At 47.4% G+C, this 14,365-nt stretch overlaps 1 protein-coding gene across 1 annotated transcript; it reads left to right on the forward strand.

The window, feature by feature from the left end:
• Window positions 1–1,932: 1,932 nt before the first annotated feature.
• LOC136580074 (uncharacterized) lies at window positions 1,933–13,007 on the forward strand. The gene is made up of 5 exons (XM_066580304.1): window positions 1,933–2,099; window positions 2,652–2,844; window positions 2,916–3,033; window positions 6,094–6,159; window positions 12,502–13,007. The coding sequence occupies exons 1-5, from the start codon at window positions 1,948–1,950 to the stop codon at window positions 12,927–12,929; spliced, it is 957 nt and encodes a 318-aa protein (XP_066436401.1). The 5' UTR covers window positions 1,933–1,947; the 3' UTR covers window positions 12,930–13,007.
• The last annotated feature ends 1,358 nt before the right edge of the window (window positions 13,008–14,365 follow it).

Genomic DNA, 14,365 nt, shown 5'->3' on the forward strand with positions numbered 1-14,365 from the left:
CTGCTCACTGCCGCAACTCACCTCTCACCCGCGAGGGCAGCCGAACCTTTTCTTCCGAGCAAGGAGATACTCGCTAAGGACAATGCTCGATCGAGTAATTGTCCTAGCGAGTATGCTCGCTCATCTCTAATTAGCACCTAGAGCCAATCATGAGTTCTTAAGATATTACAGGGGGGAAGGGGGGTGTATTTCTGATCATACTTAAGTGAACTTTTATATACATTGTCTGCTATGTAAGAAAAACAGAAGAGCATCATTGTTGGATGATACTGACTGTGTTATGTGTCAGTGATTTGTGTACAAAACTTCTCGAATAATTCGGACCAGGCAATGAAACACTATGAAATCCCTCTGATGATTTCCCTAACACACATGAAAGGACACAGAAATTGGAGACTGATTTGTACTTAAAACAATACCAGACAAGTTAAATACTTAATCAGTCTCCGCTAAGGAATGTGACAGTTTTATGTTCTCTACATTAGTGCTACGATGTCAGACCTGCAAATAAGGAAGATGGAACAATACCAATGCAGCGCCACCTATTGGATGGCAGCATTCCTTCATATCAATGTATGAATTTTTATAAAGTCTTTAAAACAATGATTGGAAAAAGCTCCCCTTCCGTGTGCCTCCCGGAGGAGAGAGATGATGCCATCTCCTAATTCACCCACCCCCCCAGGCTTCCTAACGTCCCCCGCAGACGAACCTTATCAAGGACACCCCTCTTGATCTCCTTCAGACCTTTCATATTCTCCACTGATGCAAGAAACCCGGCTCTGAGGTTCATTCCATTCTTGAGGGTATCAAAAGTGGTCATAAATTTATACTTCCAAATTCTTCTGTGACACTGCGACTTGAAGTTGCCCTTCAGTATGATCTTCTGTGACGCTGTGACTTGAAGTTGCCCTTCAGTATGATTTTGTGTGACGCTGTGACTTGAAGTTGCCCTTCAGTATGATCTTCTGTGACGCTGTGACTTGAAGTTGCCCTTCAGTATGATCTTCTGTGACGCTGTAACTTGAAGTTGCCCTTCAGTATGATCTTCTGTGACGCTGTGACTTGAAGTTGCCCTTCAGTATGATCTTCTGTGACGCTGTGACTTGAAGTTGCCCTTCAGTATGATCTTCTGTGATGCTGTGACTTGAAGTTGCCCTTCAGTATGATCTTCTGTGATGCTGTGACTTGAAGTTGCCCTTCAGTATGATCTTCTGTGACGCTGTGACTTGAAGTTGCCCTTCAGTATGATCTTCTGTGATGCTGTGACTTGAAGTTGCCCTTCAGTATGATCTTCTGTGACGCTGTGACTTGAAGTTGCCCTTCAGTATGATCTTCTGTGACGCTGTGACTTGAACTTGCCCTTCAGTATGATCTTCTGTGACGCTGTGACTTGAAGTTGCCCTTCAGTATGATCTTCTGTGACGCTGTGACTTGAAGTTGCCCTTCAGTATGATCTTCTGTGACGCTGTGACTTGAAGTTGCCCTTCAGTATGATCTTCTGTGACGCTGTGACTTGGACCTCGGCTATAACATCATGTATTTTTGTTAGCCATTAAAAGGTATCGTATATATAGGATTACTTGGTTTCTCTTACTGAGAACAATCACACCGGCTTGGTTTGCTCAGCAGTAAGCTGAAGGCTGTCATCAAGTATGAGGGAAGGTGGTTGTCATCCCATCCCTACAAGGGTCAGTCTGTCTTACTAATGCATAGTGATGAGGTAACTTCTTAGCTGTATGTATTTGGAGATACATTCTTCTAGTGTCCCGGAGTTCTTACTTGTCCTGAAGTCACCGAACATTCCAGGAAGCAAAAATGCTCACAGCTATATAACGTCATCTGCCGGATTTCCCTGCTGCTACATGTTCACAGTCGCTGTTCCCCGTATACTCACAGATTACACTTATTCTTCACCAGAAATCTTACATAACGCAATGTCTTTCCTTGATGACTTGGCTCCAGTATAAATGTGAACCCTGCCCAGAAATCTCCCCATCCTCCTTCTCTCCCGCACTAGTTGTAGCTGCTCCGGAGATGATCCTCCTGCAGACCGCGCTGCTGCTCCTGCTTTACGGGAAAGCATGGGGACGCAGGCTGGTGTAAGTGAAACGGGGCAGTGCCAGGATGTGAGAAGAGGACAGGCGGGGGGCACAGAGGGTTTCAGGAGGGGAATGTGCTGATTTTAGGAGGTCACAGACTGAGAATTACATACTGGAAGGAGCAGGATCCTCCTGCAGTACAGAGTATTTCAGCAGAGCACTATTTTGAGTAGGTTCCTAACAGCACAGAGAATTTCAATAGAGAAGTGTTTTGATTCTGTGGAAGGTTACAGACAGTTACATAACGGAAGAAGCAGGATCCCAGCAGCACAGAGTAATTCAGGATTTTGCACCGATTTTGCAGAAGGCCCCACAGTGGAAGAGGCAGGGTCCACCAGCAGTACAGAGGATGTCAGGTAATGAGTATGCAGATCTTGGAGGAGGTCACAGACTATTACATAGTTGAAGAAGCAGGGTCCCAGCAGCACGGAGCATTTCAGCAGTGGGTGTGCTGATCGGCAGTATTTTTAAACATCTTCCTAATATCGGGGTTCAGTCTTCCCCACACAGACCTCGCTCGTGTTGTATCGTGATTTCCTCTTTCTCGTCCAGCCCCCACGTAACTGCACCGGAGACATGGAGACTCGGCGTCCCGGAGTCGGTTTTCATCCGAGCGTCCCAGCAGCTGGAGAGTTTCCCCGTGAAGGTTTCTGTAGTGAGTTACCCGGATAAGACAACGACGTTCTCCTCGGCGCTGCTGCGGCTGACTCCTGAGAACCGTTTCCAGGGATCGGTGACGCTCTCGGTGAGTGTGGAGGGGATGTGCGGGGTCCTAGAGCTTGTGCCTCATCTCACTGTGGTTCCTCTCTGTGGTAGATTACAGCGGAGGATTCCCCTGGAGAGTTTGTGGATCTGGTGGTGGAATCCGAAGCGTTCAGGAAAGAGATGAGGATCCCGGTGACCGGCGCCACCCAGAGCCCCAGAAATCAGCCCGGTAAGATCTGAACGTCGGTGATCCTCTCAGAGATCTGTGTAGATGTGTTCACCTCCCAGGGGATTGTCTGCTCTGATACACTGTAACGACCCCTCAGTGGAGACAAGCATTAGGGCTCCCACCCACTAGCGTTTTTTTTCACTGCGAAATTCGCACGTTTTTTTTTTCTACAGGGGGTCTATGGGACTTGTAATGTTAAAATCGCGATCGCGCAAAATCGCAATTTACCACGAAATCGCGATTTTGCGCAATCGCGATTTTAGCTTTACAACTCCCATAGCCCAAAGACCCCTGCAGAAAAAAAAAACGCTGCGAATTTCGCAGTAAAAAAACGCTAGTGGGTGGGCGCCCTTAGGCTGCAGGTCCACGGGTGTGATTCTGCCGGCAATAAATCGCCGGTGAATCACGCTGTCTGTAGCTTTTCATAGCACTGCTATGGAAAGTGCAGCCCCCCCTGCCCACGAGCGGAGAATCATAGCGATTCTCCACTCCCGGGATTCAAATCGCAGCATGCTACGATTTACCGCGGTGAGCCTATCTGTCAGATAGGGTCAGTGTGAAGAACCGTCAGCTGTCTCCTGCTCCCCGGCGGCGGCTCCCTGGCAGTGGAGATCTGCCGCGGGATATCGCTACACCTGTGAACAGGCAGCCTTAGGTGTAAAGAAAAAAGAGAGGGGTGCAGCTTCTACTGTCTCTATGTAGAGAGATTAAACTTCCTTAGGGCTTAAACAGACAAACGTGTTTTAGTCCCGTTAAGTTGCTGTGATAATCACGGACGCATATGGAGACAATATGTAACCATTAGAGATGAGCGAACGTGCTCGGCCACGCCCCTTTTTTGCCCGAGTACCGCCATTTTCGAGTACTTCAGTACTCGGGTGAAAAGTACTCGGGGTGGCCGGGGGGCGTGGGCCCGGGGGGTGAGTGGGGGTAGTAGCGGAGAACAGGGGGGAGCCCTCTCTCTCTCCCTCTCCCCCCCACTCCCCGCTGCAACCCCCCACTCACCCACGGCGCCACCCGAATTTTTTTGCCCGAGTACGGAAGTACTCGAAAATCGCAGTACTCGGGCGAAAAAGGGGCGTGGCCGAGCACGTTCGCTCATCTCTAGTAACCATTGATTTCAGTGGTTTTGTTTTTAATATTGTGATTCTTGCACTTTAATTGTATGAGCGAGAAAAGATGGGACTTGCCCTGTCTTTCCTGCACATAGTATTAACTATGGACCTACCTTCCCGCTGTTTTTTGCAAACTCCTGAGTTATGATGCAGAGTTTGAACGGCAGAAGAAGACAAATAAACCTTGTTCATGGGCAGCTACGCTGTATAGTGAAGAGCGTAGTTGCACAAACGGCCGTCTGACCCCACCCTTATGAAAAACAGGATAAACGCTGCCTGTCCACTGATGCCAACTGTGTGAAGCGGGGTGTAGTAAATTGACTGAAAGAGTGTAAAAGTTGTGGACATACAGGTGAAGACTCCACCCTTAAAAAAAAATATTCCAATGAGTAATTAACGCAGTCCCTTCTTCAGATACGGCTGTAGAAAGCACTCCCATGGGAGCAGGAGTCTATGGAAACTCCTATGGGAGCAGGAGTCTATGGAAACTCCTATGGGAGCAGGAGTCTATGGAAACTCCTATGGGAGCAGGAGTCTATGGAAACTCCTATGGGAGCAGGAGTCTATGGAAACTCCTGCACAGGAAAATGAGATTAGTAATCTCATTAGGAGGATTTCTGCAGATGGAAGGAATTCCCCGCTGCTTACAGCGGGACATTTAAAACCTTCTGCCCAGAAGCACATTTTAAATGTCCTGCTGTAAACTCCTATTTAGCCCCCAAGGATATGAGGGGAAGCACCGAGGTTTCCCTTAATCCCCGCGGGGACTAACAGGAATTTACAGGGGATATTTAAAATGTGCTTCTGGGTAGCACATTTTAAATGTCCCACTGTAAGCAGCTAGTTACTGCTCCAGGCCCACTGCTGGGCAATTCCTCAGCAGCAGGGGGCAGTAGGGGACTCCCTCCACCTCTCTGCCCAAGGGATTTTCCTATAGTGGCGAGAGAGAGGGACGTGGGGTTACAGGGCTTCCCCCGAGGCCATTGGAGGAGAGGGTGAGGCTAGTGGGACTAACCCTCTACCCCGCCCCTCTAGCTGCACCCCTCCCTCTTTGCTATGGGGAATCCCTGTGAGAAGCCCTATAGCCCTGCCCCTCTCTCTAACCCTGCTCACTCTCTCTGCGCTATGGAGATATCCGTCACGGATCTCCAGAGCAGGGAGTGAGGGCAGGGCTATGGGTTAATTCCCCATAGCAGGGATAGAGAGTGGGGCTATGGGGGATTAACCCATAGCAGGGAGAAACAGAGCGGGGCTATGGGTTATTACCCTATGCGGGGCTTCTTTTCTCTCTCCTCCTGGAGCAGCTGCACTTTTTAAAGCGCAACTGCCTCAGTGAGCAGCTGCCCGTTCACATGATTTTTAGCGCAGTATAGGCACGATTTTTTTGCGCACCTATACAGTAAGACTTCCTACTGTAAAAGTCGCATTGCACTGCATGAAAACCACACAATGCAGCGCTCGATGAACCAATGCAAGGGTTGTGATTGGTTCATGAAGCGCTGCATTGATTAGGTTTATATAGACCTCCTCCTGAAACCCTCTGTGCTGCGGGGTCCTGACTCCTTGCACTATGTAGCTCCCAGTCTGTGACCCCCACAATCCAGCACGTTCCTCCCCCGAAACCCTCTGTGCTGCGGGGTCCCGGCTCCTTGCACTATGTAGCTCCCAGTCTGTGACCCCCACAATCCAGCACGTTCCTCCCCCGAAACCCTCTGTGCTGCGGGGTCCCGGCTCCTTGCACTATGTAGCTCCCAGTCTGTGACCCCCACAATCCAGCACATTCCTCCATAAACCCTCTGTGCTGCTCCCCCATTAAGTAACCGCACCCCACTGCCCGCATTCCCATCCGTATTGTACGTGGAGGTACATTAGATCCAGGCGGCTTCTCACGGCGGATCACATGTTGGCGATATTTCATCCTAATGTGAAACGTTTCTCGTTCCAGATAAAACCGCCATCCGGAGAAGACGCCGGCGATCTGTGCTTACCGAGGAGCAAACCGCGGAGCTGAGTACGTTACAGCTTTAACTCCTGACATCGGGGTCCTGTGTAATAAATGAGGGGTGACCGCGCCACAACGGGGAGACCGCACGCTGTTACCCATAGCAACCAGTCAGAAGGCCCCCGGCTGCTATAACACCCGCACGGCAACCCAAGATCTTATCACGGAGGGCTGTATGGGACCCTAGAACATCGGTCGGGGATTTAACTGTGGCTGTAAGACTTGACTGTGGCATTTAAAGGTTTAACAGCTCAGATGAGCCACGCGGCTTATCAGAGCTGTTGCGGGCGGGTGGCGGCTGTAGGAAACAGCCAGTACCCACACTGTATGGAGCGGGATCGCCCTGCAATCTCCCTTCGTGCATACCCCGAAGCTGCAGGACGTAACTGTACATCCTATAGCGTTAAGGGGCATGAGCAAGGTTTGAAAAGGCAGATTTGCGTCTGCACATATTACTGTACTTTTGCGCACGCATAGTCACTTCACACACACCCTTTCCGTGGAATAAAGGGCTAATTATCCTAATGAGGTCCAGATGTGTTGTTTTCCCTGCGTTTTGTGCAGTGCTTCATGCTTCCCCTTGTGTATTTGCGCACCTCCCATTGACTTCTATGCTGCACAAAACGCAGGAAATAGAGCAGATCCTACTTTTTAACATAAAAATGTGCACGCAAAACGCACTTATGAGGACGAACCCATTGAAATCAATGGGTTTTATTCTATGTGTTTAGCGCACACAGATTTAACGTGCGCAAATACCTGCACTGCACACGGTCGTGTGAAGAATTCCTACGGCTGATTTCATACTGGTGATTTTTTTCAGTAGATCCTGTTTTTCAAAAAAATGAAACGTACAAGATGGAAGAGAGTTTTGCGCATTTTGTGCGCAAGTAAAAAAGCAGGACCTGCTCTATCTTCTTCCTTTTGTACAGCAATAGTTTCATAGAAGTCTATGGGAAGTGCGCAAATACGCAAGGGGAAGGATGTGCGACTGCGCAAAATGCAGGGAAAAGAACACATCTAGACCTCATTTGACTAAATAGCCTCATATTCCACAGAAAGGGTGTGTCGCAAGCGCACGTGAACTGATCATGTGTGTTCAAAAACTATAGTAATATGCGCAAACATGCGTGCAGATCTACCTCTTCAAATCTCGGTCATGTGCAAATATGCTGCAGCGTATTTGCGCATTAACAAGGTATGCAGACAGCTATAATCAGGGTGTTGCGCGGGTGTAAGGGTATAGTACTGCGATTTTTGCCCGCACATGCCCAGGTCACGCTCACACATGCAATACTCTTTCCTTTGAATTTTATTGCTATTACAGCTTGAGGCCATTTTCACATAGCTGAAAAAAAATTCCTCAAGACTTTTGCATTGCAGTCGCGCAAGACACACAAATCTCAACCCCAAAAGTACACACAAATCTAGCACAAATAGGAACCCCATTCATGTGGTCATACACATGAACAACTTTTTCTGGTGCTGCAGCGTCCGAGCTTGAGGTGCGCCATTGTAAAGGAGACCACAGGTGGCTCTATGATCTCCCCCTGGCAATGGCGGCAGGGGTCTAGCTTGGTCACGCACAGAGGCAAAAATAGAACAGGAAAAATGTAGATGGTGGCAATAAATCTCCACTGTGTTGTCACGTGACGCCAGTACCTTGTTTCCCATAGATAATTACTCATTGACAAATAATAGAGTCCACACACAAAGCTAACTTTCAAAACTGGAGATACATGCTTTCCTTTACTCATGAATCCAACCTTGATTTTCCAAGAATACAGCAAGATGACAGTTCAGACACAACACTTCTAGCAAGCTTCTTTCTGATTCATCTCTGTTACACACACTCTCACACGCCCTTCTAGGAGGCACTTTTCCTTCCCGTTACTAGGTGTCTTCAGTCCAAGTTATCTGAATAGATGATCCTCGGGGGTACTCTCCTGACACAGCATTCTCCTCAACACTCCTGTCTCTTTCTCTTGATGCCCAGCTATTCTTCCCAGCTGACACTATTACAAGATATTGCTTTCAGTCCTACTCCTGTTGCTAGTATGTCTCAGGGAGTGTGAGACAAACCCACGGCTCTGCTGAGGCAGAAGCATAAGTCAGCTTCAGCCTCACACAGACACGTCCTCCTCCACCGGCTACATCTCAGCTTTTTTTTCTCTCCCTCTCTCTCCGACATCTCCCACCTACTCTCTCCTTGTCAGACTAAACACAAGTCACAGGTTAAGTAGGGGGATGGAAGGGCGACAAGACAACTTATTAGCACATGCATAAGACATATATTCACAAAACAGTTTACGTGAGACAGACATACACCTACTCTAAAGACACCCCAACTCTAGGCCACTACAGCTTCCCACTACTTAAAGGAAGCCGACCCTGGTGTCCTCTGAAAACAGAAGGAATAAAGGTCCGGAGCAGGGATCGCCAAGTGTACTACCATATTTACCTTAGACTTCCAACTACCCAATAAAGTAAGCATCTACTAACTCCAATAAAGAGCAAGCTGAAGACTAGAAACAACTCTAACCCAGATGTGGTGTCGGCATTGCAGAACTACAATGATCTCCCCCTTTTGGCTCCAGCTAACCCGGTAACCCATCCTTGTTTGATTTCCCAGAATTCCACTTCCAGTGTCAGACTTTATTTATGATAGGACATATTGAAATGAGGACTGGCCAGTCTTTTTTTCCTCTTCTGCTGAGCTGAGCGGAACCCGGGATACTTCAGCATTTGCTATGGGGCCCATACATTTTTCTTCTCCCCAAAGCCCAAAACATTATTACACACTGGCTCCAACACGAAGACAGAAAAGGGTGTCTGGTTAGGTAAGATATGGGTGGAAGTGGCATGACCTTCACTTCCTCCTCTTGTGGTAGGTGACGGGAGCATTGTAAACACCCCTAGCCGAGACTAAAAGTACATTAGCAGATAGAAATGGGGATGTGTCTCTGAGACTCTAATCTCTGAAGTAGACAAAATGTTCACCGGATCTCGAACTGATAACTCTCCAAGTGGATTTAGGATTGATATCTTTTGATAGGCTACCACATCACATTAGTTTAGATTTACACCGCAACATTTCCTCTGGACTATTTCATAACTTTCTCCCAACGTCACTTCTGTGCTAGTGCTTATAACGTTGCCGCAACTTACCACATTTGCTTTCACTCGTACTGTTCACAAAACACTCACCACACTTCAACATAGAGAATACGGCAAATATTATTATACGACTGGATCATATTACACCAACTATCATACATTTATCTCAATGCTAAATTTTCTTTTCACATAGAAGTAAACTTGTAAAGTCTCAGGGGAAAAAAAACAAATGAAACACACAGAATTATGCAACCTCAGGTCCCAGCTGGGTATAGCAACCTTTAGCAGGGCAGGCTCCATAAGATTTACTTCAGTCTCCATCATGGGTGCGACAGATAGTGGCTTGACACAACATAGCAGCTCCTGCACATACGGTTCATCACCAAAGTAGAAACAGGTCCTGGCAGGTGGATAGCCGGCTGGCACACCTTCAGAAATCTTGCTCACAGCCATCTCCAGAGAGTCCTCACTGCTGATTGTTAGTTTCCACCTCGTTCCCCTTCGCACACTGCTCTGTCTCTGTTGAGTACGTGCCGGATTCCTCCCATGGGTGGTCCCCGGCTCCGCCTACATTCAGCTCCACAATGGGGGCTTGCCTCCCCTCTACTTTTTCCTTGCTGCTCGTGGGCTTTTTGTGGCGGGAACCTTTGGCGGGCTTTTCATGGCGGGAAGAAGGGGATGGCTGGGCGCCATCTTGACTGTCCATCTTGGTACTTATACTCTCAGTCGTATTAGCAAGCTCTGTCAAAGTCATTTCACCCTGTAACGCCATACAGTTCTCCCTCATCCAGTAGAGCATCTGGTGAACATACATTTTGTCCATAAGTGAGGTTGCCAGTAGAATCCAAAGTTAAATTCAAAGAAAGTCTTTTACTTTCCCTTCCAACTTGTAAGGCATAGAGGTTTCATCCTGTTCGTGACGCCAAGACTCTTTGCGGCGTCTGAGCTTGAGGCGCACCATTGCAGAGAAGACTACATGGATGTTCTTCAGATGATTGTTACCGGTGGCTCTTTGATCTCCCCCTGGCAATCGCGGCAAGGGCCTAGCTCGGTTGCGCACGCTGACACGTCCCCCTCCACCGACTACACATCTGCATTTTTTTCTCTCCCTCTCTTTCCGACTTCTCCCACCTACTAGGCCACCTAGGCCACTGCAGTGCGATGTGGGAAACAAACTGCGTCATGTCCTATCTTTTCACTTGCCCTCTCATTGCCCATTGTTACCAATGGGGCTGGTGACAGCATCGCACCACGTGCTAGGTGTATGTGGTGCAATGCGAGGTTTCTCCATTGAAAACAAAGGGAGAAACTCTGCGATCCTCCATCATGGCTGTCCCCAAAGTGATACAAGGCGGTATTGATATAAAAGCGCTTTCGCATCTGTGGGGATATCGTATGTTGGCAAACTCAATATTGATCCTTCATTTATGGCCCGATATCGCACTCACCCATCTGAAATTAGCCTAATAAGGTGAATCTATTTTCTTTTTCTTCATTTTGCGCAATTTCGCACCATTACCCTTGAGTAGACTTCTGTGGCAATTTTGCACGAGCAAAGACAGGACTTGCCATTAGAGATGAGTGAGTATACTCGCTAAGGCAAACTACTCGAGCAAGTAGTGCCTTATGCAAGTACCTGCCCGCTCGTCTCTAAAGATTCGGGTGCCGGCGGGGAGCGGCGGGGGAGAGCGGGGAGGAACGGGGGGGAGATCTCACTCTCACTCTCTCCCCCCTGCTCACTCCCGCAACTCACCGCTCTCCCCCACCGGCACCTGAATCTTTAGAGACGAGTGGGCAGGTAATCGAATAAGGCACTACTCGCTCGAGTAGTTTGCCTTAGCGAGTATGCTCGCTCATCTCTACTTGCCATATCTTTCTCACACTGGGTTTTTTCTATGTGCGAGAAAAGATAAGTTAGGACCTATCTGTCTGCGCCAATCATGCAGCATAAATGACACAATTCCTTTTTTTTGGCGGGTTGGTACGATTACAACAATACCAAAAACATTTACATTGTTTTTTAGGTTTTTCCACTTTTGCACAATCAAACCCCCTTTTTTTTTGGGAAATTGTAATTATTTTTACATCGTTACGTTCAAAGTCCCATCGCTTTTTTTATTTTTCCACGGACGGAGCTCTGTGAGGGCTTGTTTTTGTGTGCTGAGCTGTTGTTTTTCTGGGTACTATTTTGGGGTACATACGATCATACAATCATTTTTTGATCACTTTTAGGGCTCCTTTACACGAGCGTATATACGGATCTATTTACCTGTGTATATACGCCGGTCATCTGATAGAATGCATTAAATTCAATGCATTTATTCAGATGGACTGGCGTATATACACAGGTCAATAGATCAGTATATACGCTAGTATGAAAAAGCCCATATTGCATTTTTTGGGAGGCAAAATGAAAAAAATAAGTATTTTTATGGGGGGGGTTACGCTTTTTGCCCAGCAGGATAAAAAGTGTGTTCAATTTATTGTACAAGTTGTTATGGATACAACAATACCAAATATGCATGTGTGTGGGTGGGGTTATACTAAGAGGGGGGGAAAAAAGCGCAAAAAAGGGATTTTTTTTACACTATTTGTATCATTTTTTTTACACTTTTTATATCCCTGTAGGTGATTTGATTCATAACAGCTATGATCGCTATCGTAAGGTATTGCAGGACTTCTGTCCTGCAATGTTTTATCGCTTGTAATAGCGATCACAGGCAATGGCAAAGCAGGACGCCTGTAGCCGGCGTCCTGTTGCCATGGCAACCCAATGGCCCTCCACGATTACGTCACGGGGGTCCGATGACGCCACAGAGAGAGCACGCTATGTAGATCATGGCATGTAAGGGGTTAACAGCGGTGGTTACTGTCATTATGCATCCCCGCTGTTGCAGCGGTAGGACGGCTATCAGTCTCTTCTGATCTCGAGGCATCTACAGGGCATCCACAGGGTATAAGTACCCCACAGCAAGGATGTACACTTATACCCTGTGGCGTTCAGGGGGATAACACATTCTTTTGTGCGTTGTGTGCACATTTGCGCACCTCCATTGACTTCTATTGGTCCTTCGGTGTGCTAATGCACACAATCATAGAGCAGTTCCTATTTTTTCGTGTACACAAAAAAAGGAAATTAAAATGAACCGACTGATATCAGAGGCCGCTACTCTCTGCGTATTACGCACACAAATATTCTAACATCATTTATCGCTGTTACTTCTTTGTCCGCAGCCAGCAAATTCAAGGACTCCAAAATCCAGCGGTGTTGTCGTGACGGCATCGACCATTACTCCCAGCATTACACTTGTGAGAATGAAAGCAACGAAGAGTTAAAACGGAGAAAACCAAAATGTTACAAGGCCTATGAATTCTGCTGCAACTTCACCGAGAACGAGCACGGGTACAAGCCGGTAACGGGAATACTAAGTAACGATGTAACTAACATTAAATACGAGCTGATCCCGGCGATCGGTACACACAAGGAGGAGGTGATCGTGATCACAGTGACACAGACCACCGGCAGGGGTAGAGTCACCAGTACATTCACCGTGAAGGTCGACCCCACCGAGGACGTCTCCGTACAGCTGAGTGGCAAGATGTTTGAGACTAATATCGCTGTGTCGCCAATGACTCCGCCCCCTGCGGAAGGAGATCAGTGATTGGGTGACCTTATATTTTCATACGATGTATTTTATGTTGGTTTGCAGACATAATAAAGTCCATCCTGTATAAATACTGCGTTCCTGTAATCTGCCTCTGATCCGATACTGCGGCTCCTGCGTCCTGCAGCGTAATCTGGAGTGTCCGAGCATGCATGGCCGGACTATAGGGAGGGCAAGAGGGGCACCTGCCCAGACACTACCATTCAGCCATCAGTCTTAGGGACTCCAAAACACAAACTCCAATTTACTGCCTAATATTGTGTGTTAACCCTTAATCTTCCTTCCAGCTTTTCGCTTGGCGAGGCTCTATTTCTGCACCCCTTAGACGTGAGTGTAGCGGTGCTGCAGTACCAGACGCAGTGTGAAAGCAGGGGGGGCACCGAGACCGCAGAGCACCCCGACCATTGTGATTTACTGATCTTTAGGGGAGGCTCCGCACCGGCTGAGGGTGGAGGCCTCTTATAAAGGACACAGCACAAAATCCTGAACTGCTTAATGCTCCTTGTAATTCTCAAAGGGTTAAAGAAAGACAACCCTGAACGAGGTCCCCAGCTCCGTGCATGACATGTGTCAGACACTGGTAGTCACTGTGTCCGTTCACTCACTACGCCGTAGGGTCTCGTCCTCCATACATCACTGACCTAGGAGGTAAGCGAACCTCACATCTCCCCTCACTCAATTGTGTTTGCAAGTTCTGAGCTTTTCTATTGGAGGGGCTCAACTATAGTATGAGGCTCCTCCCTCCTCTGGGCCCACCCCTGCTCAAAACTGTCCAGCTCTATATAATAGGAAGGAAGATTATAGACAAAGTATGTGAACCCCGAAGACTCTAATTTACTGGTGTAACTTCTTTGTCCTCAGCCGGCAGATACTGGAATCCCACCATCCTGTAGGGCTGTGCTGATGGCTCAAGCCATTATCTGCAGTAATTCAACTGTAAGAATTAATGCATTAAAATGGCACAAACCACACTATTATATCAGGTCTAGGAAGAATGCTGCAACTACAGTAAGGAGGAGCGCCGGTACTGGTACTCTCACTGGCCTAGCCTGACATCATATGTGCAAACTGTTATGAGCGGCAATACCAGAGGGCGACCAAGGAGGTGGTCTAGACTAGTGGTTCTTAACCTTTTTCAGCCCAGCGCCCCCCTTTAGGTATTGGGATGGTGGCCATCGACCCCCAAGCCCTACTAGTTTAAACCCAGTGAAAGTTTAATTTGTTTACAAAGTTAAAAGTGCAAATTAAAATACTGAAATTTTTTTTTAAAGGTTTGATAGTGTTTAACAGATAAGTATTAATTGTGAAAACATGTCTCTAAAAATTGCCAAAGAAGTATTTCAGTCAGCTAAATTTTAGCTGCTAAAATGTAGGTGCTAAATATTGAAGAACAGGTTAACTGTGGATACAATAATAAATAGGTTTTATTGCAG

Source organism: Eleutherodactylus coqui, chromosome 10, assembly GCF_035609145.1.
Source record: "Eleutherodactylus coqui strain aEleCoq1 chromosome 10, aEleCoq1.hap1, whole genome shotgun sequence".
NCBI lineage: Eukaryota > Metazoa > Chordata > Amphibia > Anura > Eleutherodactylidae > Eleutherodactylus > Eleutherodactylus coqui.